General features: G+C 43.8%; 3 protein-coding genes across 4 annotated transcripts in view; 1 reads left to right on the top strand and 2 right to left on the bottom strand.

Annotated features, from left to right (window-relative positions):
* Cul3 (cullin 3) overlaps positions 1-18799 on the bottom strand; it is a 39206-nt gene extending 20407 nt beyond the window's left edge. Inside the window, exons 1-5 of the mRNA XM_084593212.1 lie at positions 18517-18799; positions 12226-12423; positions 8158-8271; positions 6634-6794; positions 1081-1195 (exon numbers count right to left, since the gene is read on the bottom strand). Of these exons, the coding sequence (XP_084449338.1) occupies positions 1081-1195; positions 6634-6794; positions 8158-8271; positions 12226-12423; positions 18517-18570 (642 nt within the window). The 5' untranslated portion in view covers positions 18571-18799. The remainder of the gene's footprint in view (positions 1-1080; positions 1196-6633; positions 6795-8157; positions 8272-12225; positions 12424-18516) is intronic.
* Positions 18800-19352: 553 nt separating this feature from the next.
* THG (tRNA-histidine guanylyltransferase) lies at positions 19353-20447 on the top strand. Its single transcript, XM_084593218.1, has one exon. It carries the CDS (start codon positions 19471-19473, stop codon positions 20374-20376), a length of 906 nt encoding a protein of 301 aa, XP_084449344.1. The 5' UTR covers positions 19353-19470; the 3' UTR covers positions 20377-20447.
* Positions 20448-23022: 2575 nt separating this feature from the next.
* Positions 23023-24706, bottom strand: part of Ppat-Dpck (Bifunctional Phosphopantetheine adenylyltransferase - Dephospho-CoA kinase) — a 31878-nt gene continuing 30194 nt past the window's right edge. For both annotated transcript variants that reach the window (XM_084593214.1, XM_084593213.1), the window contains exon 9: positions 23023-23978. In XM_084593214.1, the coding sequence (XP_084449340.1) occupies positions 23916-23978 (63 nt within the window). In that variant the 3' untranslated portion in view covers positions 23023-23915. The remainder of the gene's footprint in view (positions 23979-24706) is intronic.

Genomic DNA, 24706 nt, shown 5'->3' with positions numbered 1-24706 from the left:
AAATTGCAAGGTTAACTTTATAGTGAGTGAGTGAAAAAACTTTATTGAGGTCTTTTGGTTAGTCTCGGAGAGTCTTCCTGCAGCCGCTTCTTCGCCACCGTTGGAGACTCCTTAGCACGGGTGGTTCCCTCATTCCAGGGCTCCACTGGTCCTGGCTACCTCGCATGCGTGCTGCACCAATGCCCTTTGGGCGGTGAGCTCGCAGCTGGTTAGCAGGCCCTCCCAATGCTCCGCACTCGGGTTAGTTTGTTTGTGGAAAGCGTAAATGTGTTTAGTTGAAATAGTGGTGGTAGCTAATTCCGCAATTATAGAACCTATGGCCATCCAGATCGAGGCCCCAAGCATTAGCAGGATGAAATGCCAAAAGGTGGCGACATCCGAGCTCCTCGCCTGCCCAATGCCAAGACAAGCAAGGACAAGCAGAGCCACTTTTCCTGTAGCCATCTGCAGCTTTCTCTGGTGGCTACTGTATGTGCAAAGCAGTCGCGTTTCCCTTAGCAAAGTTGTAAAGTGGACTCATGAGTCCTGTGTTGCAGTTATGGTTGCAGTGATAACTGCAGGCTAACCTGCTTGCTTCATTGCTGCCCAAGCACCGACGTTCAAAGGAGTGATTCTGATTACAATAAGGATGTCTCAACAGCGCTGCCGCCATATATCGGCTAACTTTTTGACAGCGTGTCCGAAAATAAAGCTTTTGAAGGCTTTGAGTAAAAATAAAATGCTGCTACTCTGCCTATGTTAGAGTTCTTTTTTTTTGGAGGGGGTGGGGGGGCATGAATTTTTCTCTTTCTTTTTCAACAAACATTTTGTTTTGTCGTTTACAAACCTTTTTGTGCCGCATAATGAGCATTCTCACAGGCACGAAGCATTTCGTGATGGTTCAACAAGCACATTATAGTCATGTCCTATTGCTCTAACTGGGTAAGTGCGGTGTTTCTAATATACCAAAATTTTCAGTGAAAGCCTTTAAATATGAGGGGTGCATCTTATAGAAAGCTACACCTTATGCAGCCAAAAATATGGCAAATTAGAATCTACACAGCAGTTAAAAGACTAGACAGGAAAGAGGAACTGCCTTACCATATAAAATTCCGCTGACTGGGCCAGAAAGGGGCGCTCAAAGTCTTCCTCGTAGACTGACCGTGAATCGATGCCTAAATGTACCAGCATTTGGCAGGCATTCTTGATGGCTAGCCTTAAAAACAAATTGAGGCAACGCACCTTGTCACACTTGCTACGTAATATGAACAAAGTGCTTGCAATGCCTACCCTTCATTCGAGACAACACTGCACGCAAGGCTTAGAACTGCGCCTGCTAAGCAAGACACTTTTGCGACCTGATTTTACAGCCCCATGCTGGTCGACTTTACACATATAAATAACAGAATTAGAATAACAGAATTAACCAGCACTATCAACAAATCAGCGCACTTTCAGAAAGATTAAAATAGCCCTATATTGGCCCATACACTTCAAGTCAATTAAAAAGTAAGCTTAAATTTGCGCGCGCACACACACATGCACATATGCACTGCAGCATGTCATGTGCATTATGAGCTAAACATTGAACTAATCTGCCCTCACTGCTGCCTTCTTCCTCTCTAGGGGCAAACACATGAGCTATCACGAGGAGTTTAGGAAATTTTGGACATGCAGAATGATTGTAAGAGCCACAACACCGCAAAAATTACAGGCAAGCATGCTGTACCCCCAGGAACTAGAAAGAATTGCAACATACAACAATGTACATATTTTAAATGCTGTAGTGAAAAACATAACAGCAATGCTCTACTTCAGTATGTCTTCCATCACCCTTACTGCCACTCGCAGCAACGTCAGGCAAGCCCTGACAGAGGTGGTGGCGGCTGCTGCCAGTCGCACCGCTATCAGTGTGATTGTGTGAAACGTTTCACCCCTTATATAACATTGGCAGCAGCCTAAACTACACCCACTGCAAAGCAAATGCCTTTCCCATATCCCTCCGATTAACCCTCTCTTGTGCCACTGCATCTCCATAATCCCTGATAACTTCCCAACTTCATCTGCCCAACTAAATTTCTGCCCTCCCCCCCCACATACTTGCCTCGCAACAAAATGCAGTCTGCTACTCAAAGCGACCTCCGGTTATCCTGCCTAAAAATTACATGTCCTGCCCTTGCCCATTTCCCCATTCAAATTACAACCTTGTATGTGGAGGGTTCAACAATTTCTTATTTCGTTTTTCGTTCTACATTCTCCTTTCAAGTCTCCATGCAACAACTGCATATAATAGATAAAAGTGTGGATGGGATGAAAAAATGCAAACACTCTTCAATTTATTTACAACAAAAAGGCCATCACAAAAAAGCCAAATCGAAGCAAATCACTCCTTGCCACATATCATATGCCTTCATCCTATGCTATCATTATGTTTTTGGCATTTTTTGGCAACATGAAAATTAAAATATCACGGCAACTCATTAGGCCGCCTCTAAACTCTGCTCTAAGTATCCCTTTCACAGTAAAATTATCTGCTTTCTATCTTTACCTTTCTTTTTCACATAGTACACATACTACAAAATGGTGGCCTCAACTATCATGCAGAACAGAACTTTCCATCTGCCTTTTTTGCAAGCTGCCTCGGCAAACTTTCAAATAAAAAAATAATGAATGAAAGGCTAAATGCAAACCAACAGGCCATTGAAACCACTGGACTCATTACCAGGGTGTCTAGCAAACCACTATTTTCAAAATCCCAGACTTTTCCAAGTTTTCCCTGATTATTTCAGTTCAAATTCCCTGAATACTGATGAGGCTAAAAAATGTAGCTGCTGATGATAACCAGCATAGACGAATAATTCACGACAAAAAGTGATTTATTAATCATATACTGCAATTTACTATAGTGAAAAAGCTGTCGTTAGTGTTAATGGCCGTAAAGAACATCAAAAAGTTTAGTGAAAATTCAAAGCGCACTGATGCCTGCCTCGGAGCACGTAAGCCGCCCACCCCGTAAACAGCCGAGCCAATCCAATCCAATCCAATATGGCTGCACGCGCGCACGCTTGGCCATTGGCATGGCAGCACAGCTCGCTGATCGCTTTCGTGCTGGCCACTACTGGCACGGTTATTCCTGGTTTTTGTTGCGTACTACTAACGTGCAGCGCTCCCGCATATTTCCTTAAAGCACCACTGTCCACCCTCCTATCGGAAATATTTTCTCCCCTGGTGACTGTGAGGCTTCGCCACCAGAATGCAAGGCCGCAAAATGTTTTTGAAAAGAGTAATTAATTACGCAGTTACAGCCACCTCAATCACCCAATTCTATCTTGTTTCTCTCCTCCCGTTCCTCGCAAAGGCTTTTCACTCTCCTGCCCGGTCGTCTAGCCTCGGCAAGCTGAATTCCCCTTCCTCCTCCACGTTTGGCGGGAGGTGGGGCCATGATACTCTGCGTGCACGAAAACAAAACGGGCGAGGGAGCGCGTACCGCTGCTTTCAGTCCAGCTGTGGCAAGGGAAAAACGAGCAGCGAGCGGCAGACACGATCAGTCGTGTAAGCCTATCTTTCACCCATCAGTCAGCAAGACTGACCAATGGATGTCGTTGCCATTTTGACGTCAGCCTCGCGGCCCGACAGGCTGGCGTAGGTAACGGGGAAGCTGGCTTCCGAAGGAGAGCACGAGAGATCTTCGGTGCGCGTATCGCTACAGCATTTTGCACGGACCAGCTCCAGTACCTGACCGAAGCATTGGGCTCCTTTACTTAAAAGGTCATACCCTGGACAGTGGCAAGTACCCACCTCACGTGCATATTGGTTCTATTATGGCAGCTCAGCCATGCATTGGCGTTATGCTATACCACGCATCGCCGCAAAAAAATACAGTAAAACCTCGTTAATTCGAACTCTGTTAATTCGAACTTACGGTTAATTCGAACTGACGCTCAGGTACCGGCATGGCCCTATGTATTTCAATAGGAGAAAACGCCCGATAATTCGAACATGCCAGTATCCACAACGGTTAATGAGCCAGTGGCTCACACAGCTCCTCGCAGACAGAAGTCGGCCCATATCGTGTACAATGCGCAGAAAGATTACTAAAGACACAAAAAACAAAATCTTTCAAATCTACCCGCGCGCGAGACGAGGTGCGCACTCGACAGTCACAGCGAGCATTCCGGTGCATGCCGTAGCAGGTTTTCGCTGCCAGGTGCCGCCAGGCTCCATCGCACCAACAGTCCGGCACAAGCCGTTGCAGATTCTGGCTGCACCGCGGTTGCTGGGTGCGCTTTTGACAAGCCTTTTTTCTTTTTGTCCTGCGGTCACGTTGTGTGCCCAACGCAGTTGTCGGTGTAGTGCATTCGTTCGTGCCGCGGTGGTCCAAGTTTTACCGTTTTCGTTGCCTCACTGCTTTGCCAGCGACGACTCATCGATTGTGACAGCCATGGCAAACTGCAGTAAATACACGGCAAAGGACCTCAAGACGAAAATGGAGATTTTGAGTGAGGTGGAACGTGGTGTCCTATCCAAGACGGATATAGCCAAAAAGTACGACATCAAGAAGAGCACGCTGTCAACGTACCTCAGGAACAAGGAACCGATCAGTGCTGCCTTTCGTAAAGACGTTATAGAGCCCTCTCGCAAAAGGCTACGGACGTCGGCCCATCCCGAAGTGAAGAGTGCCGTAATGACATGGATAAAAGAAGTTCGCAGCCGAAACATTCCGTTAGCGGGCCCATAATTGCTGCGAAGGCTGCAGTCTTTGCCAGCCAAATGGGCACCAGCGAGTTCGGCGCGTCGGAAGACTGGCTGTCACGTTTCAAGGCGTGTCACGGGCTGACATTTAGAAATGTTTGTGGGGAGTCAGCTGAAGTCGACAAGGAAACGTGTGAATAGTGGGTCTCCAGTGAACTGAAGGAACTCCTCGCTGATTATGCGCTCAGCGATGCATTTAATGCTGACGAGACGGCGCTGTATTTCAAATTGCTCCCCAATAAGACCGCCACTTACAAAGGCGACACCTGAGCTGGCGGAAAGAGAAGCAAAGAAAGAATCACCGTCATGATGTGCGCAAATGCGACGGGCACGGAACGGTGCCGCTTGCTGGTGATCGGCAAGGCAGAGAAGCCTCGCTGTTTTAAAGGCATCAAGACGCTTCCTGTTGATTACACCGCAAACAAAAAGTCGTGGATGACACGGGAAATTTTCACCAACTGGCTGGGCAAGCTAGACAGGAAATTCGCTGCACAGAACAGGAATGTTCTCATGTTCGTGGACAACTGTACAGCTCATTGTGACGTGAGTGGACTGACAGCAATCCGCTTGGCATTTTTTCCTAAAAACACGACTTCTGTGCTCCAGCCTATGGATCTTGGAGTTATTCAGAACTTAAAAACGCTATACAGGCGCCACCTCCTAGAGAGACTTCTTTGTTTGGACAGTGGCAAGTCGTACGACATCGATTTGCTTGGAGCTGTCCACATGCTGGCATCATCATGGAATACCGTCAAGCCGGAAACTATCAAAAATTGTTTCCGCAAGTGTGGCTTCAGTGACGCCCCAGAAGCATGCAGCGCGGAGGTAGCGGAGGCTTCGTCTGATGATGACTCCGTCGTGCTCGACTGTGGCTACGCGGCTTTGTCGGAGGGTGTCGCCTTTGAAGCCTACGTTGACGTTGACAACGGTGTGGAGACGTCTGTTCCCTTGAGTGACGAGGATATAATTGCGGCTGCATGTGCTCCACAGGGCTCACGGGTGGCGAACACGGCTGAAAGCAATGAAGAGTCCGACGAAGGCGAAGATCCGGTGCCACCACCTAGTGCATGTGAAGTAGCGTCGGCGCTCGATCTCGCTGCACGATACTTCTCCGCCGATGAGAATTCGGATCCTGCGCTGAAACTCTTGGGCAAGCTGCAGTCGATGTTTGTGGAGTCGCGGCACAAGAAACGCAAGCAAACGCACATTACCGATTATTTTTCCGTGTAAATAAACATGTTTTGAAGCTCGCTACTCACACGAATGCGTTCCGGTTCTTGTTTGCGGCGCATGACTGACCGATTAGTCCCGTTCATTCGCCGTTGCGGCTCAATTGCAAAAATTATCGGAATCGCCCTCCGTAAACATGCAGTAGCGCTAGCCCTCTTTACTCATGGTAATGAGTCAACATGTGGGCTCGGCCAGCACAGTGGGCTACGATGGCGCTCATTCCAGGGCCCGAATGTTAATTCGAATTCCGCTTAATTCGAACAATTTTCTCGGCCCCTTCGAGTTTGAATTAACGAGCTTTTACTGTATATCGACTACATGAAAATGAAAATGTACTGCAGGGAAAATGATGCACTGCAGGGAATGCAGGGAAAATGATTTTCCCTGACTTGGAAAAATTTTTGATGGTTTTCATGACATTTCACCGCTTTTTCCCAGTCCATAAAATTTCCTTGACAATTCCCGGTTTTCCCAGTTGCTAGACACCCCGATTACATGAGCGTGCTTCACAGTTTTTAGGCTTACAGTACAACCAAACAAAAGTGCTTCTAGACAAAGCTGTATTCACTCAGACGACATGGCCTTTACGCAGCTGTGATGACTAACAGCAGCTGCCACTAACGCTACCCGCAGCGACCAAAAAGTGAGAAAGCGGAGCAGTAAGCCCCATACCTATCGACAACCTCCCCTTTGCGCTCCTGCTGGACCATTCCGAGTAAGGTATCACGGAGGTGGTCACGGATGTTACCATACCGAACCACCTGGTCCCGAAAAATGATTAAGCCCAGGTTGTAGACATTGTCCACATTGTTCTGCTGCACGTACACTCGGTCCTGCAGCAGCAGCAAAAGAAAATGTGACTATCAGTGCCTCTGCACACTCACCATCCTCAACAAGCTTGAGCCAACCAAACATGATACCTAATGTTTGCACACCACAACTAGCACAGTAACATGCAAGTAAAAAAATTCACCGTAAACTACTTGTTGCATTGGGAGAAAAAAGAAGTCATGATCAGCATGAACCACTCCCTCCATCTCGTTTTCTCAAGCTTCATACGATGTCCAGCATGCTTCAAAAGAGGCATGAACACAATTAAATGTGAACACTGACAAAGAAAAAAAAAAAAAAACTACCTGCTGGAGAGGAAATACAGGCAGTGTTCATAACTAAGGCCCCTAGTTTCCCGCGAGTTCATGAAAAAAACATGATTTAGGCATTTTTCGTGGAAATATGTGCCATCAGCAACATTTCCTTTCTTCCTCATTATTCAAAAGTTTGGATAATTCGAATGCAAAGTATGGTCCCAGCCTATGCAAGTCTATGACATAGGGCACGCATTAGTTTGGACATAAGTAGGCTTGAATTGGTTGATTCGGACAGATAGATGATCACGTCGAGGTACGACTCACAAAGGCAACAACCATATAGACTTCCTTGAACATGAACTGCATGGAATAGTGGTACCTCAGGTATGCATGCTACAGCAGTAACGAAGACGACCGAATGTCTCCCATTGCTGAAATATAGACCCACAGCAAAGTTTCAGTTTCAGTTTTGCTTCGATTCAAGCTATCCTGTCGCTGCCATCAGGCGTGCATCAGCCATTTTCCCAGTTTCAAACCCTGTTTTTGGCACCACTAGCCTTTTATTTTGGGATGGCTTCACATCGTTCAAACAACTACCACATTTGCACTGCTGTAAGTCGGCCTCTTTTTTGCAACTCTGAAAATCCAAAGTGGGGTGGACAACTTACAACTGAAACCAAAGCATGGCCCTGCCAATGTCTTTTTTTTTTTTTTCCCATCCGATTTTTTGTGGTCAACCTACATTTGAGTCGACCTATAATCATGTAAATACGGTATACACGTCTTTCTTGCATCCACATGCTTCCTCCACACTTTGAGCGCACTGAACCGTCATGTTTTGAGAATGTTCAACCACACTGGCTGTGCGGTGAAACATCCTCCTCTGTGTCTGCTATAACAAGGTTTTCGTGTATTGTGCCCAAAAAACTTTTCTTGAAACAAGGAATACCACAGCACAATGCAATGTGATGAAATTCAGCAACACAAGCTTGAATTATTCGCAGTGCTCACAATGCATACAATGTGTGCCACACAATGTAGCAAATAGGATGTGCAGCAAAGAGCAGCATTTCCCATTAAAATTCAAAACAGGAAGGCCAACACTTACCATGTACATCAGGATGTCCCTAATCATAACCATACTTGTTTGATGGTCATTCCAGGCTTGATTTAGTGTTTGCAAGAAGTTGTTGTGCAGGGAGGCTAAGACATCTGCCCGAACCTGCAAACAGTGGAGGAAAGTGCAAGGAATGGATGTTGGACCACAAAGTTGGCCTCGTCAGATAAAGTGCACACACCAACACCTAGGCCGAGCCCCTCAATAAATAAAACAATATCGTTTGAAACTGCACTCCAAGGGTCTAAAATATTTAGTCACTTTAACTCTCCTTATACCAAGCTCTTGCACCAGCCTTCCATATTTACCTCCTTGACAGTAAAGCATCAGTTTCCAATAACAAAGCTTTCAGTTCTGTATATGGCAAATGTGATTTGCAGACCCTTTTACAGAAGAAACCTTCTATGGGCTGAAAACAGGCATAGAAGCAAACCTATATTTAGAGACTATAGAAACGTATGCTACAGTTGGTAGACTACTAATTAATAAACATATATATTATCTTGAAAAAGAAGAGGCCACCCGGGGTGAAGGTAACGTGAATGACAGGCCCTTTCTACACCACCTTTGAAAATATAAGATGCTACATCCTGCACAGTTTTCCTTTTGCTGCCTTGAAGAGAAAAGCCAGCCAGACAAGCAAAGAATTCATGTCTGCATGCTGGCACACTGTTAAAATACTGCTGCCAAAGCCATTCATCATCATCATCATCATCATCAGCCTGACTATACCCACTGCAGGGCGAAGGCCTCTCCCATATTTCTCCACTTAACCCGGTTCTGTGCTAGCTGCATCCACTTGACCCCTGCGAACTTCTTAATCTCATCCGCCAACCTAACTTTCTGCCGCCCCCTGCTACGCTTTCCTCCCCTTGGAATCCAGTTTGTTACCCTAAGCGACCATCGGTTATCCTCTCTTCGCACTACATGTCCTGCCCATGTCCACTTCTTCTTCTTAATTTCTACTAGAATGTCGGTAACGAGTTATTTCTCTGACCCATTCTGCACGCTTCCTATCTCTTAATGTTACCCCTACCATTTTTCGTTCCATAGCCCTCTGGGTTGTCCTCAACTTAAGTAGAACTCTCTTGGTTAGCCTCCACGTTTCAGCGCCATAGGTGAGTACAGGTAAGATGCAACTGTTGTATACTTTCCTCTTTAGCGATACCGGTAAGCTGCTAGACATAATCTGCGAGTGCTTGCCAAATGCGCTCCATCCCAATCTTATTCTTCTTGTTATTTCCTTTTCATGGTCCAGATCTGCGGTTACTACCTGTCCTAAGTAGACATATTCGCCTACTACTTCCAGTACTTCGCTACCTAATGTAAACTGCTGTTCCTTCCCGAGGCTGTTGAACATTACCTTAGTCTTCTGCATATTGATTTTCAAGCCTACCTTTCTACTTTTCCTGTCTAGGTCATCAATCATTATTTGTAGTTCATCTCCGAGTTGCTTAGCAAGGCAATGTCATCAGCAAATCGCAGATTACTGAGGTATTCTCCATCTACCCTTATCCCTAACTACTCCCATTCCAAGTCTCTGAATACTTCCTCTAAGCAAGCTGTGAATAGTACTGGGGAGATTGTGTCTCCTTGCCTGACACCTTTCTTTATGGGAATTTTGTTACTTTCTTTATGCAGAACTATGGTTGCTGTGCAGCCACTGTATATATCTTCCAGCACTTTCACGTATGGCTCGTCTACCCCCTGATTTCGCAATGCCTGCATCACCGCCAAGGTTTCAACCGAGTCAAATGCTTTTTCGTAATCAATGAATGCTATGTATAAGGGCTGGTTATATTCCGAGCATTTTTCTATCACCTGATTGATGGTATGGATATGATCGATAGTAGAGTACCGTTTCCGAAACCCTGCTTGATCCTTTGCTTGATTGAAGTCTAAGGTTGTCCTGATTCTATTAGCGATTACCTTAGTAAATACCTTATACGTGACAGACAGTAAGCTGATTGGTCTGTAAGTTTTAAGGTCCTTAGAGTCCCCTTTCTTATTAATGAGGATAATGTTTGCATTCTTCCATGGTTCCGGTACCGTTGATGACACCAGGCACTGCGTATACAAAGTGGCCAGTTTTTCTAACACGATATCCCCCCCGTCCTTCAGCAAATCCATAGTTATCTGATTCTCTCCAGCTGATTTCCCCCTTTTCATAGTTTCTAATGCTTTCTTGACCTCGTCCTTCGTCACTGGTGGAACGTCTGAATGTTTGTCCCTACCGCCAATCTCATTACGGTCCTGACTACTTTGGCTACTGTAGAGATTTGTATAGAACTCCTCAGCTACTTTGACTATCTTATCCATATTCGTGATGACGTTGCCCGCCTTGTCCCTTATCGCATACATCTGGTTTTTGCCTATGCCCAATTTCTTCTTTACCGCTGTAAGGCTTCCCCCCGTTCTTTACAGCATGCTCAATTTTCTCCATGTTATACTTCCTTATATCGGCCACCTTGCGCCTACTGATTAGCTTTGATATCTCGGCCAATTCGATCCGGTCTGTTGGATTGGAAGCTTTCATTCTCTGGCGTTTCTTAATCAAATCTTTCGTCTCCTTAGACAGCTTACCGGTATCCTCTCTAACTATCCTACCGCCTACTTCTACTGCGCACTCAGTAACGATATCTCTGAAATTATTGTTCCTTGCTTCTAGGGTAATGTCGCCATCCTCGGTTGGAGCTGAATACCTATTCTGTAGCGAGATCCTGAGCTCTTCTGCCCTCCCCCTCCCCGCTAATTCGTTGATGGGTTTCTTTCTTACTAATCTGTTGCGTGCCTTCTTCAGATTTAGGCTAATTCGGGAACTCACCATCCTGTGGTCACTGCATCGCACTTTCCCGATTACCTCTACATCTTGCATAATGGCGGGGGTTGAACACATTATGAAGTCGATTTCATTTTTAGTCTCCCCGTTCGGACTTTTCCATGTCCATTTCCGGTTCTTCCGTTTGCTGAAGAAGGTATTCATGATTCGTAAGTTATTGCGCTCTGCAAACTCGACTAGTAACTCCCCCCTGCTATTCCTAGAACCATTGCCATAGTCACCTACTGCCTTGTCTCCTGCCTGCTTTTTCCCTACCTTGGCACTGAAGTCGCCCATTAGTACAGTATACTGCGTCTTTACTTTTCGCATTGCCGGTTCTACATCTTCGTAGAAGCTTTCAACTGCCTGGTCATCATAACTACGTGTAGGTGCATAGGCCTGTACAACCTTCAGTTTATACCGCTTATTAAGCCTAATTACGATGCCTGCCACCCTCTCATTAATACTATAGAATTCATCAATATTACCCGCTATATACTTATTGACAAGGAAACCTATTCCTAGTTCTCGCCTCTCCGGTAAACCTCGATAACACAGTACATGCCCATCCTTCAGTACAGTATATGCCTCATTCGGTCTCCTAACCTCACTAAGCCCTATGACATTCCATTTCATACCTTCTAGTTCCTGTAACAGCACTGCTAAACTAGCTTCACTAGCTAGGGTTCTAGCATTAAACGTTGCCAGGGTCAGTTTCCAATGGCGGCCTGTCCAGCGGAGCCGAGCTTTCTTAGCACCCCCTGCTGCGTCACAGGTCTGACAGCCGCCGTGGTCAGTTGTTCCGCAGCCGCTGGTGACTGAGGGCCGGGGTTTTGTGGAGCTTATCATGAGAGGTTGCGGCCAATTACTGCACCAGGGTGGCCAACTTCTGTTCTGGTGAGGGAGTGCGTTGCCGGAGGTGTTCACCGGCATCAGGTCGCACCCCAAACCTGTTTATGCAATTCCATCGACACGCAGATTTTTTTTTTTTTTTTTTTATCCGGTGGAGAATTGCGCGGCACCGGGATTTGAACCCTGGTCCTCTTGCATGCGAGGCGGATGTTCTACCGCTACGCCACTGCTGCACCTTAAAGCCATTAAAAATAGATTAACCATATTTCTAGCACTACGGCAAATATGGATACACTAATTCGGTCACTATAGCTACCTCCCTTCCAAGAAAGAAGAAGAGGAAAAGTTTAGTTCAGAATAAGACAAAATGCAGATGCATATGCACTAACCTTGTTCACTAGATGCTCTGTCACCACCTCCCTCAGGCCAGTGTAGAGACGCTCTCCATGTTTGTGCAACACCATTGTGTACGCATTGCGATACAGCTCTTCAAAGCTCAAGCCACTGTTGTTCTTCTTCTGTATCTCCTGGATGGCATTCCGCAGGAGACCCCAGATGTTCTGGACATACCGCTCATCCATGGACATCTGGAAATAAGAACCTGAACAGTAAGACACTATTGAAAAAAAAAAATGTTTTTCTTAAAACCAGAATGAACCTCAGCATGGTACATTCTCTACTGTCCATGTAAGTTGCTATAGCTGAGCAGTAGACTACTCCCTCCACTGAATGCCATCACTTGAATCCCACTGCAATTACTCTTTTCTGTGGCTACTCATTCCCTAAGACAATGGGCATAAATTAGCTTAGCCATGTATACCGCTAAATGTGGAGTAAGGCAAAGAAGGTAGCAGCTCAGGACATGCAACATTATTCTTACAAATTACTTGGCCTGATAGTCAAGCATAATTCTGGTATTTCAAGGATAGAAAGACACAATAAGCAGAAAGTTTTTTTTTTCTTTTTTACCACACAGATTAAGACTTTAACATTCTTGTTTAGCTCTCATTTCCTTCTCTACGCCTAGCATCTGTTTCCTTTTCTATGGCCTTATGGCACAAGTAAACCACTTTAAAAAGGGGAGCTTTCTTTATCGTCCTCAATCTCAGCATCCTTGAAGAGACTAGCAGTTGACCCCCACAAAAGTCAGCACTTTTGCAGGTCACTTTTTCTTTTCTTTTCTTTTTTTATCTAGCTCTCAAGCTCTATCTAGCTTCAGTGCCTTGCATCCAGATTCTGCTGTACTCAAAGTGATTCTTTTCCAGCATGCATTGTAACTTCCAATTCTACAGCTGTTTTAGAACACCACTAACCAGGAGATATGCTCTGAACTTTCCAGACAACTTTCAGCGTCAATTCACCCAACAAGTACCATAAAAATTGTCTTCCAGAATGTACACTTTGCTCAGTGCAGATCGCCACATTCCACTCTCACCCACTCGTCATAGCCCACATGTACAAGCCAGGCAAGCTGAAATTAATTTTCCAACTGACATGGGGTTCTAATTCCCACCCCGCACTCTGAAAAACAAATGTAAAATTAAAATTGTGCCATGACACTGACTGTGCTCAATGACTTTAGGGTCAGCACCACTGGTGTAGAAAACTAGAGAGCAACCCCCAGTGGAAAACAAGAAGAGGACAACATAAACAAGACTCCAAGGAGATCCCCAAGGAAACGGGCTCTCGAGGAGTTCTGCTTCAAGACCAGAAAGCTTTGAAGGAGTTATGGCCTATAATGAGGGAGAATGGCCTGTCCGTAGCCCTGGTCCAGTCAGGTGCCAGGTCGTTGCTTCGGGCTGCATTCATCTTCTCTGTCTTCCATGTTCCGTGTGAGGGGGACTTTTAGTTGGCATATGCTTTTCAAAAGTAAACAAGCTCGATACTAGTTTTCCAAGGAATCTCAGAAGTGCTTTGAAGTAAATTTTAGGGGGTAGAAGGATCTTTAAAATAGTTTCCTGACAATCACAGGTATTAAGGACGCGTGTAAATCCTGTGTACAACAGCAAACGCACTATTTGCAAAACTTTTTTTGTTGGCCTATGGTGATTTGGTTTATCGTTTTTATTTTTTAGAGTTTACCATCCCAAAGTAACTCAGGCTAACATTAGCATGGGCACTGCAGTCAAAGGACAAGACAATTGCACAGTACAGTGCCTTGCTTTTCGCCTTCACTGGAAAGTGGCAATTGCAGCCCAGACAGAAATCATGTTCTTGGGTTCACTAGTCAAGCGCCCAAAAGCCTACCACTGTGGCAGGCAGTAAGGCATAGTTTCCACTTGGATATGTGCTCTGCAGGCAATATGTGCAGCATAAACATGCACAGTTAATAAGAGTATTTCTTGGATATGTTGAACAACCGCTACTAAAGGTACTGCAAAATGTTATTAAAGATATTTCAAAATTTACTTCGATTTGTAAAACAGCAATAAGAACACCAGTCCACAAACTATTCTTCAAGCAATACAGATAACAGTGTGTGTATTTCATATCAATATGTAAGCATTTATAAGATCATTTTGTTCTGCCCTGCCATGGTAGTGAAGTAGTTAGGGTGCTCGACTACTGTGCCCAAGGATGTGGGATCGCAACCCCAGCTGCAACGGCCATTTTTCAATGGAGGCTAAAAGCAAGGTGCCCATGTAACGTGCGATGTCAGTGCATTTTAAAGAACCCAGGTGTCCGAAATTTCCGAAGCCCTCCACTACGGCGTCTCTCATAGCCCGAGTTGCTTTGGGACGTTAAACCCCATAAACCGAACCAATCACTTCTGTTCTGAAATATTTGTTTTACATGCGCCACTATTTTACTGCCACAGCATAGAAAAAAGGCTACTCGAAATTAATCTTGCACACAACAGAGTGAAAAAAGTAACCAACTGCAACTACAATTACTTGATATAAAATGTAACTGATTTCGGCAGTCAATTATACTCCATGAGAGGTAACTCAACAATTACAGAATGTTACTTTCGATCGAACTTTTATTAGCTTAGCCCAAAACACATGGACAATAATCAGCTGGTGTGGCTTGCATGATTTACAGTCTGTAGCAGTACATACTTTAGTAACTTCGCCTGCAGTTTGCAATGTTTAATTCGGAAATTTTCCGTGCTTCTTTATGAACATATCAACAGTGCCAAAGCACATTATAGCGAAGTACAGGCCTGAAGGGAAGCAATTTGCTTTCACACAAAAAGAAGTAGCACAGAAGTTATGCAAAGTGTGACACTCCACTGTTCGCTCTCTGAGCTCTCCGAGGGAACACAGCCCAAGCTTAATAAGCATGACGCTCCATTGCACCGTCAATGTGAAATGCGAAACGCGAAGTGTAGCACAAGAGGATAGGCAAATACAGGTCGCTCGGAGTTGCATGGCTTCTCTGCAGATCGACCATTGTCACTTCAATGCGAAGGAAATCTGTGCTATGTTAAGGTCCTTGAATCTATACATACAAGACTGGTTGCAACTTTCTTTTTGGGAAAAAAATTGTAGAAGGTTGTTAGTAACCAATTAGTGACAAAAATAAGCATTACAAAAAGTAGGCTATATGCATTATAAAATTGGAAGAAAATATAATTTATTATAATTGATTACTTGTAACACATTAGGCAGTGTTCCAAAAACAGTAAATAGCAAAAAATAGTAGAAAAAAAAAATAAAATAAAACTTTTTAAACATCTGGCGTTTTTTTTTTTTTACACAATACCGAAACCGAGCGCATTTAGCATGCAGGAAGCTCGCTGGAAGCTGCATGTCGGCTGGTGACAAGATGCAATGACTATGGTGCCTACTTCGAATTGTTTGGGCTACTGCGCCATGTCATGCCCTTTTTTTTTTTTTTTTCTTCTGTGCAGGAAAAGTTTCAGTACTACGCGAAAATTACTGTCAGATTACCTCGCACTGCTGGGCTTCCATTTCAAAAACTGATATGATTTTGCCTAGTCCACGACTTTATAGACTCCACTCTTCATTGGGGCTAACTATCCAATTTAGAAAATTGAGGTTAGATATAGTGAGATTTAATTAATCAGCTGCAAACACTGATAATATGTGTCTCAAAGTGCCTATTTTCTATAATTCTGCCCTGCAGAAGGCAATGCAAGCTACTTTGCAAATATAGAGGTTGCCCAACATAACTTGAGACAAGGTTTCAAAAATGAAACTTGAGATGCGAATGGAAATGAGTCTATAATGTTTGCCCTAGCCTATAGTTACTCGGGGTATTCTTTTGCATTCACTATTTTATTAATTATGTTTATTTAATCGACTTTTCAATATTTGACTGCAGACCCCAAGTGTGAAGCGCAAAATTTCACAGCACCTTCAGAAACCTCTCAATAAATTGCTTCCTACACGATATACCTCAGGTGGCCCTTTTTCTGCATTCCAAAGAAAGCCCATGAAATATAAAAAGAGCCGTGTGACAGGACACTTGTGCACCACTATTGTAGTGCTCTCAAATGTGCAACGAATGAACGTAATACTGCAGCCGACCTTATATATAAAGCAAAGCAATAAGACGGGCCCTGCAGCTTCCAACACAACTCTGTTTCGAATGGGATGTCCATGAATGTTCAGTGTTGCTGACATAACAGTTTGCAACCTTTTCCATCTCAAAGAAAAAAAAAAAGCTATGATCTGACTACTACCATCAATTTCACACGACATATCAACCAATTCCACTTGGCAAAAAGCCACTACATGTTTTCTAGACGCAACACTGAAAACGGTAATCCAAATAATGCAAACCAAGTTATAATATACTGTTTGCAATAACCGACAGTGAAAAAAAATATATAAATGGCTAAGAGCTTCGTAAAAGAATGACCATCTGCAGCTAATCCCTAACAACTAAAATAACTGTACAAATATGCACATATATATTGTACAAATATGTATTGTGCAAATATGAACATTTTACACGAGCCTATGTCCTTTGCTGGGCTATTACTACCAAAGGAGGCAATGTAACTGATGTCATGATCACATGGATGTCTACAGATGCAGATCAGAAAAGGTGTGGACAAAACAGATTAGGCAATTACACAGGTAATTGGCATCCTCTAGGCCTCCCAACATGGCAGGAGATATGAATTGAATGTGAACCATCTATTAATCTATATGATAAAGATAAGCTGAATCTAAGCTTATCTAAGATAAAGATAAGCTGAACCACGGACTGGATGCGAAGAAAGCCACATGAAACAAAATCCGCATACCATGCCAGCACACAAATTGGCAGCTTCATAGCAATGGATGATCATTTTTTACACATTCCAAGAAGCCTGTAAGCACACATACTGTTTTCTGTCAAGTCAAGAAGAAAAGGTTTCAAACAAAAAGTGCATCCGGTACCCAAGTAACTTTGTAACTGCTGGTATAGACTGCCTAAATGTCAATCCCATCTTCACATTAAAGAAAACTATATATTAAGGCCGATACAGCTGAGTGGGTCAACAGAACGAAAACATCAGGCTTCATTTGTTGCATATCACCATGCAGAAACTTAAATAGCACTTCAAACAACAAGTAGTACTGTAGTAGCCACAACCATATAGGTGATCGTGGTAGTCGCTATGCATAAAAAAAAATGGCTATTTCATATCAAGTTTTTACCGTCCGCAAGAAAACGGAGAAAGATATTAACACCCAGAATATGTGCTGAAAAGCAGACAACTACATCAGCTCGCTGAGAACCAAGTGTTCTCGAGATGCAGGATTACGAGAAGCATTGGAATAGTTCGTTATTTTAAGAATAGCTGCCCGGGAATGCGCATGAATGGCAGTCCTAAAATGACTGAAGACAGTTATCATTTTCATTACTCACGACCTGCCACGATTCCGTCAATGCTAACAAATATCATACTTCTGAAACCATCACTCCATGTCCCCAGCTCTGACCGCTGTCGCATTCCGTGCTTGTCGCTGTCACTTGCTGACCTGGCCTTGGACTTCCGCAACTTTCTATACTAAATGGACGTTTAATGACGTAATGTAACCACGATAACACATGAAACTTTAAAGGCAAGACCACGGGCGCCTGCAGGAATTCAGCCGATTCGAACAGTAAACGGCAACAACGCTCAAATTCATTCGACTGTACAGTACAAAGTTCTCACCAACTACAATGAACGAAATTGACTCTTGCAAAAAACACTACTACAGGAAGAAGAAGCTGCTTCACAGTTTCATTACTACCGCATTTGCACTTCCATCAGCGCAGAAACATGTATGCCGTTTTATGTCGCTTAGCATAAGCTCTGAAATCTTCGTGAAGTGTCTGCCTGAAGGCAATCAAAACAAACCGGACACAAGAGAAATTGATCAATGTATTTGCGCCAATCGACCTTGATGAAGACTGAAGTCAGCATAATACGGAAAAGTAATTTTCCTTCACAATTCGGAGAATGTTAGAAGCAATTACGAAATTACACTTCATAAACAAGCACTGAAGCATCAGTTTCTAGACCAGAATTTTTATCAGGCCAGAGAAAAGGATTTGATAAACGCAGTTGCAAGAAAAGCGTTTCAAATAAACAGCGCAGTGCTGTTGGCATGCGTTATTCATGCTGCATGCCACATGAAATCGAAGGTTTAGTTTTCGCAGCCGCCCAAAAGCACATCACAAGAGCACATTAGGCCTAGAGTTGATCGAACTAAACGTTTCGAGACACTCACAGGAAATGCTCGGATACGCATTTTGGTATCCTTCTTGCCAGGCTTCAAGCTCATTGTGCGTTCAGGACACCGCAAGAACTCAGACGAGCGCACGCATCCACGGAGAAAGCTCTAGGCGACCGTTCTACTGTAGTTCCCAGCCACCGACATCAGTAAACAACTGTTCTGACAGGCTTAGCACTCGCGCACTGTAGCCACTGCCATGACCGACTTTGAACTTGCACCTATGCTTTGTATTCCTGCAAAAACTAGTGCAGGAGCAAACAAAAAAAAAAGGGGGGGGGGGGGGGGGAAGGTTACAGATACTGCACTAAAAAAATGGTGAAAGATTAGAGGTTTTTCACTGGATCCTCGAGGTTGTCACGCAATGACGCGCTTAGGGATTTTTAGTCAACGTAAGGGCGCAGGTTCGCGTGTTTGATCCGATTACCCCAGATGGTTCATGGCTGGTCCTACCAGGGCCAGCAAATCCGCAAAGCTGCCTGGACAAAGTAACTGCTCCAGCACCTCAACTAATGCACTTTCGAAGATGTATGCAGTCTGTAAAAACAAAGGAACTGTTGAATTTCAACCAAGTTGTCGTTATTAGATATGCATTAATCATAAAAACCGCGAAGGTGTAAGCAGTGTAAGGCTATCGTCAAACACGAAAAAAAGATGCATGCACAAACAAATGTCTATTAGCTAACCTATAAAATAATCTAACAGAGCAATAAGCTTTATAACAAAAGCGATTGTCTTCACAATTTTTTAATGTGATGCAGGACGGTTTGACGGATAGTAGTCACGGCGTCACGGGGTCACGGTAGCTACGGTAGGACGGTAGTGCAGGTGGCGCCCGTTAAAATCCGGGGAGAACCAGCGCTTCCGGTTTGATCTAATTCTATGAGGACATGTGCTCTCACGTTGCAAAGTTCAAGCGCGCGCAAAGTAAGGAATCAGTAGTTTCGTGTGATGTTATTTCCCCCTCGCTTGCTGTGCGTGCTTTCTCTCAAAAAGGCACAAGCATTGCCCTGTAAGCAGCGCTTGCTGCTTCAGACCGGCTTTCTGCACTCGGGGAACAGCGTTACCAAGATGGCCAAGAGTAAATTTGAATACGTCCGTCAATTCGAAACCGACGACAAATGCTTGCCAAACTGCTGGATCGTCACGCGCGTTGATGGGAAAGCCTTCCACAAGTTTTCAGATATGCACGGCTTCGAGAAACCGAACGACAAGCGCGCCTTGGATTTGATGACGCGCTGTGCGGAGCGCGTCATGGAAGAGTTCGGCGAGATTTGTCTTGCTTATGGACAGAGCGACGAGTACAGTTTTGTCTTCAAAAAGAGCGCTGAGCTGTACAACCGTCGAGCTAGCAAAATCATGACAAACGTTTGTAGCCTGTTCACATCTTCGTACCTCTTTTACTGGCCCACTTATTTTTCGGTCCCCATTCAGTACCCGCCGTCCTTCGATGGCAGGGTTGTCCTGTACCCAAGCGACGCCAACATCATGGACTACCTTAGTTGGCGACAGGCAGACTGTCATATCAACAACCTTTACAACACTGTCTTCTGGGCTCTTGTGCAAAAAGGAGGCCTCGCGCCCAGACAAGCTGAGGAGAGGCTCCGGGGCACTGTCTCGTCAGACAAGAACGAGATACTGTTTCAAGAATTTCAGACCAACTACAACAACCTACCAGCACTGTATCGTAAAGGTACTGTCGTCATTCGCGAGCCCATGGACGCCGAGCTGCCGGAAGACTGCTCCAAAACGCGAAAAAACCGCAAACAGGCAAAAGTGTATCAAATAACTGCGCTAAATGTAGACATAATTCAAAAGGACTTTTGGAGCAAGTACCCACACTTACTGGAGGAATGAGTATCCGGAGTTTGGTTACACAAATACGTACTGTGCATGCACAGCTATTAAACTAAAAAGTTTTAACTCTTTTTTGAGTACAGTGTCTTTTGCACTCTGAATGCTGTGGCAGGATATCGAAATTAAAAAACCCACAAGGCTTTATTTCAAATCATGAAAAATCATTCGTGTGATGTAGCATGGTACGGAGCCATGTGTTGCAAAAGTATTATCTAAGGAATGATGCCTGCACATACAGGCAGCTTTTAAGTGCAGTTAATGCCTGGTTCGTATATGTAAACCATGAGTTAGCAAAAAGGTTGAGCACAGTTGAAAACATGGGCACCAACTAAAAGCACAGTGGTTAAAGATTTGAAAATTTATATTCCTACTGAACACAAAGGTGAAGCACACGCAGGTTTTCCCATTTTGCTCCACACAACCTTATCGCTTTGCAGTGAAATCAAGATGAAGGCAAAACATATTCCCTGTATGGTTCTCTTCAGAAAACGGATGTTCTCTGGCCTGCAACACAACACTATGTGATCAAGGTGCAGGGTGCCAGTTTTCATCGTCCTATTTACCTAATGAAAGTGAGGTACTATGTAGGGGACGCTTGCGTCCACTTGTGAATGCCGGCAACTCACTATTGACATTAGCCGAAAAAATTTTAGTGTAGTAGGACTGCCTGCCTTGTCCATTTCAAGGCAGGCATTTCAAGTTAACTACTGGTTTTTGTTTGTGTACATATTGGCTACACTAACCCATCACTTTTATGGTGCCGGCCTTGACATTAAAAAAATGATTGGTTATCAAATCACATAATCCAACCTCCTTCACTTCCCTCCATCTACTTTACATGTCACAGGTGCATCATGCTTTTATGACAAAAAATTCAGTAATTGTGGTGCTCATGAAATGCTAATAGCTTAAAGGGACCATGAAAAGCTATTTATTAAAGCTAGCAACCTACATGAACAATCGGTATTCCATCAGTCACCTCCACAATGCAAAAATTTGTAAGCTCGCTTCAATAACATTGAAAATATAGGAGACTAAATGATGCTCCTCTCCCTGCTCTACTCAGCGCGCACCCAGTCTTGCAAGTGTCGTTCGTTACTTAGAAGGGCCCAGTGATAGGGCACACCAATAGAGCCCATTTAACGTCAACAGGAAGGGGGTGGCTACAAATGTGCGACGAGGCGTCGCCCTAATCAGTTACGACCGGTCGCCAGGAGCGCTTTTTAAATATTTATAAAATGCAGAGTCCACGCTGAGCTTTTGAAGTTTTACTCAATACTCATAAAGATTGCCTCTATGAATATACATAGGAAGGGGGCCAACAGCCACTGACGCAAAGGGAAGTATGCGGCATTTTTTTTAATCGATGGGAAGTATTAATTAAACATGGAGATAACTGAATAGAAAGAATAAGAAAAAACAACCACACGCCATAAGTGGGATCTGAACACACAACCTCCGAATTTGGACCTCCAAGTTCGAATGCACCAGGCGCATGTGGTTTTTTCTTTACTTTTTAGTTAATTATCCACATTGTGGTTTGGTTTGCTTCGTGGGGTTTAACGTCCCAAAGCGACTCAGGCTATGAGAGACGCCGTAGTGGAGGACTCTGGAAATTTCGACCACCTAGGGTTTTTTAACATGCATTGACATCGCACAGCACATGAACATCTGGCTTTTTGCCTCCACCGAAAAGCGGCCGCCGAGGCCGGGATTCAATCCAGCATCCTTGGGAACAGTAGTCAAGTGCCCTAACCAATGTGCCACCCCAGCGGGGCTCTCCACATTTTATTAATACTTCCCAATGAAAAAAAAAAAGCATCCCCTATACATTTCTTTGTGTCGGTGGCTGTTGGCTCACTTGTATGTCAAATGAAGTGCCTCATTTTACCTCTACAGACCTGTTGTATTAGAACATTACCATAAATATCTTTTCATGGGCCCTTTAAGGGAGGCTGCTGTTTAGATGTTTCGCTGTGTATATAACAACTCTCACTCCTAAGTAACCTATCCTAACATGATGACCATATTCAACACAAATGCATGACACAGAGTTTTTGGATTAGTGCCTTTACACTCAAGATGGCAGCACACAATGAGATTCTGAAAATTGCCTACAGGTGATCACCCCACTTTGCAACTGTGTTTCAGATGTGTAATCATAATGAATGCACCTTATCACAAGCAACTCCAACACTAAGCTTAAAAGAAACTACTGGCAATTCTTGGAAATATCTCCGCGCTAGGATCACCACCGATTTCCTTCTGGAGGTCGATAATATGCACGTAGACTGCCTCCGTAGACAGTTACGACACTTAAAAATGTAATAGCACTGTCAAATGGGCACTTTTACCACCATCAGAGTCCAGCAGGATCGAATTCGATGAAGATCTGGAGCTGCTGCATGACCTATTTCAGTCATGACTGAACCAGACCCTACTTTGTTGAAGCAGTTGCGCTCGAAAAACATCCAGATGTAAACTAACCAGCTAAACACTTTGCTTGCTCATAATGGGCGCATGCAGCATAACCTAACACGCAGAGGCCAACTCAGTGATCAGGAATGAGGCGAAATGCATAGCAAAGCTCATATAAAATAACTACAAAAAATGCACCCACAGGTGTTTGCAGAACTGAAAAGAAAAAAAAAAGCACACAAATCGCGAGGCCCCTTCACATAGGCATTTATTTTTACCACGAATGGAAGTGGTACATTGGTTAGATGCTACCTGTCTAGCAGCATATGTCCATATCATGAAGCTTGCAATCAAGTTGGCTGTGTTATGCTACTCAGGGGTAGTAACCGTTAAGAAAATTAAAGAACTTTCATAAGCATATGCATCTTAGCATCTGCACTTCATTTATTTCATCCAGCTTTTTTCATCACAATTCTGATCACAGCATATGGTGATGCATTTCACTACAAAATAGTGTGAAGCAAAGGGAATGAATCAACGGCCTACACACCATATTTTACAAACAGTATGTATGTTCATGAGTGCCTTCATTATCAATGGAAACAGTGCATAAAATTAAAACTAAACCCAGCATTTATCGATACATAGAGCATAACAACATGCTTAAGATACTAAGCAACATATTGCCAGACCTCACCAGCACCACCCATCACTATAATCGATTATAATCAGATCAACATTCTTCACGCCCAATGTATGCCCACAATCATTTAACTGCCATGCGTGAAAACCTAGAACGGCAATACGCACAAATTTACGCCCATCGAAAAAAAAAAAAAAAGGCATGCATGCAAACCGCTTAAAAGCTGCATAGCCTGCTTTGTACAGGAAAATCAGGCATAATACCAGTGGGTAACTGTAGCTTAACTATTGCACCATTATCACAGGCCCATAAACCTCTTCGTAAAGTGAAGAGAATCGTCTCCGAAGAAAAGTTCATCCAATGATTGCCTCAGAAGAAGTGCAAACGGACACAACTGCAAGCTGTGCTGCAAAACAGCACAGCCTAAACTGTCAGAGATGAAAAACTGCAGAAAAATGTTTCTGTACAGAAATGATCATCACAGAGGTGATGGCTTGTTCTTGGTTAGAAAAACTTGGAGTTCATTCCATGCTCTTTCCACCTGAAATTCAGAACATAAAGCTAGTAAGTGGCAATTCTCGGCAGAAGTCATTGCACTTTAACAAAAGCTTAGCTGGTGGCACAGCAGAAACAACTACCTAATATGCATAAATACAGATAGACAACGGGCGGTAGTAGATATACGAATTTTAAAAACAAGAAAGAGAAAAAGAGAAGTGTTATGGCTTCGAACAGAACTGTACATCAGCATAGTATCTCAAATGTAACAGAGACCATGCACTAATGAATAGGAATGCAAGGACAGTATTTGGAATCTCGATGAGTCAAATATGCTAGAGAGACAATTCACACTTAATTTGAGAAACGGATACTGGAGCATTTCAAATTATTTGCCAGTGATCGAATATTGCACAGGCTTTCATAAATCTAGTGGAAAAACCACACCTAGGCAAATTATCCAAAGAGCGAGCATAAAGTGCCCAAAAAAACAAAACAAAGGTATCCTCTGCTTTCTTTTCTGTTGCTAGTCACATGGAACAACTACATTTGGATGCTGCTAGGTCTGCACCTCGTGCAAAATTTCGAAAGTGGACTGTCCACGTAGTATCACACATGATGAGTACAAGACTTGCCGACCATTTGCTTATAAAATCCGAATGAGAAAACATGGCATTTTATTGTCTAATGCATTACTCCAACACCCCTGGCACATACCCTGTCAGCTTCAAAACTCTTCTAGTGCAAGTTCTATCAACCACAATATGTGGG

The sequence above is a fragment of the Amblyomma maculatum genome, chromosome 2, assembly GCF_055883805.1.
Source record: "Amblyomma maculatum isolate TAMU_Amacu chromosome 2, ASM5588380v1, whole genome shotgun sequence".
NCBI lineage: Eukaryota > Metazoa > Arthropoda > Arachnida > Ixodida > Ixodidae > Amblyomma > Amblyomma maculatum.
Note: the sequence above shows the minus strand (reverse complement) of the source record. Positions and strands in the feature narration are given on the sequence as shown.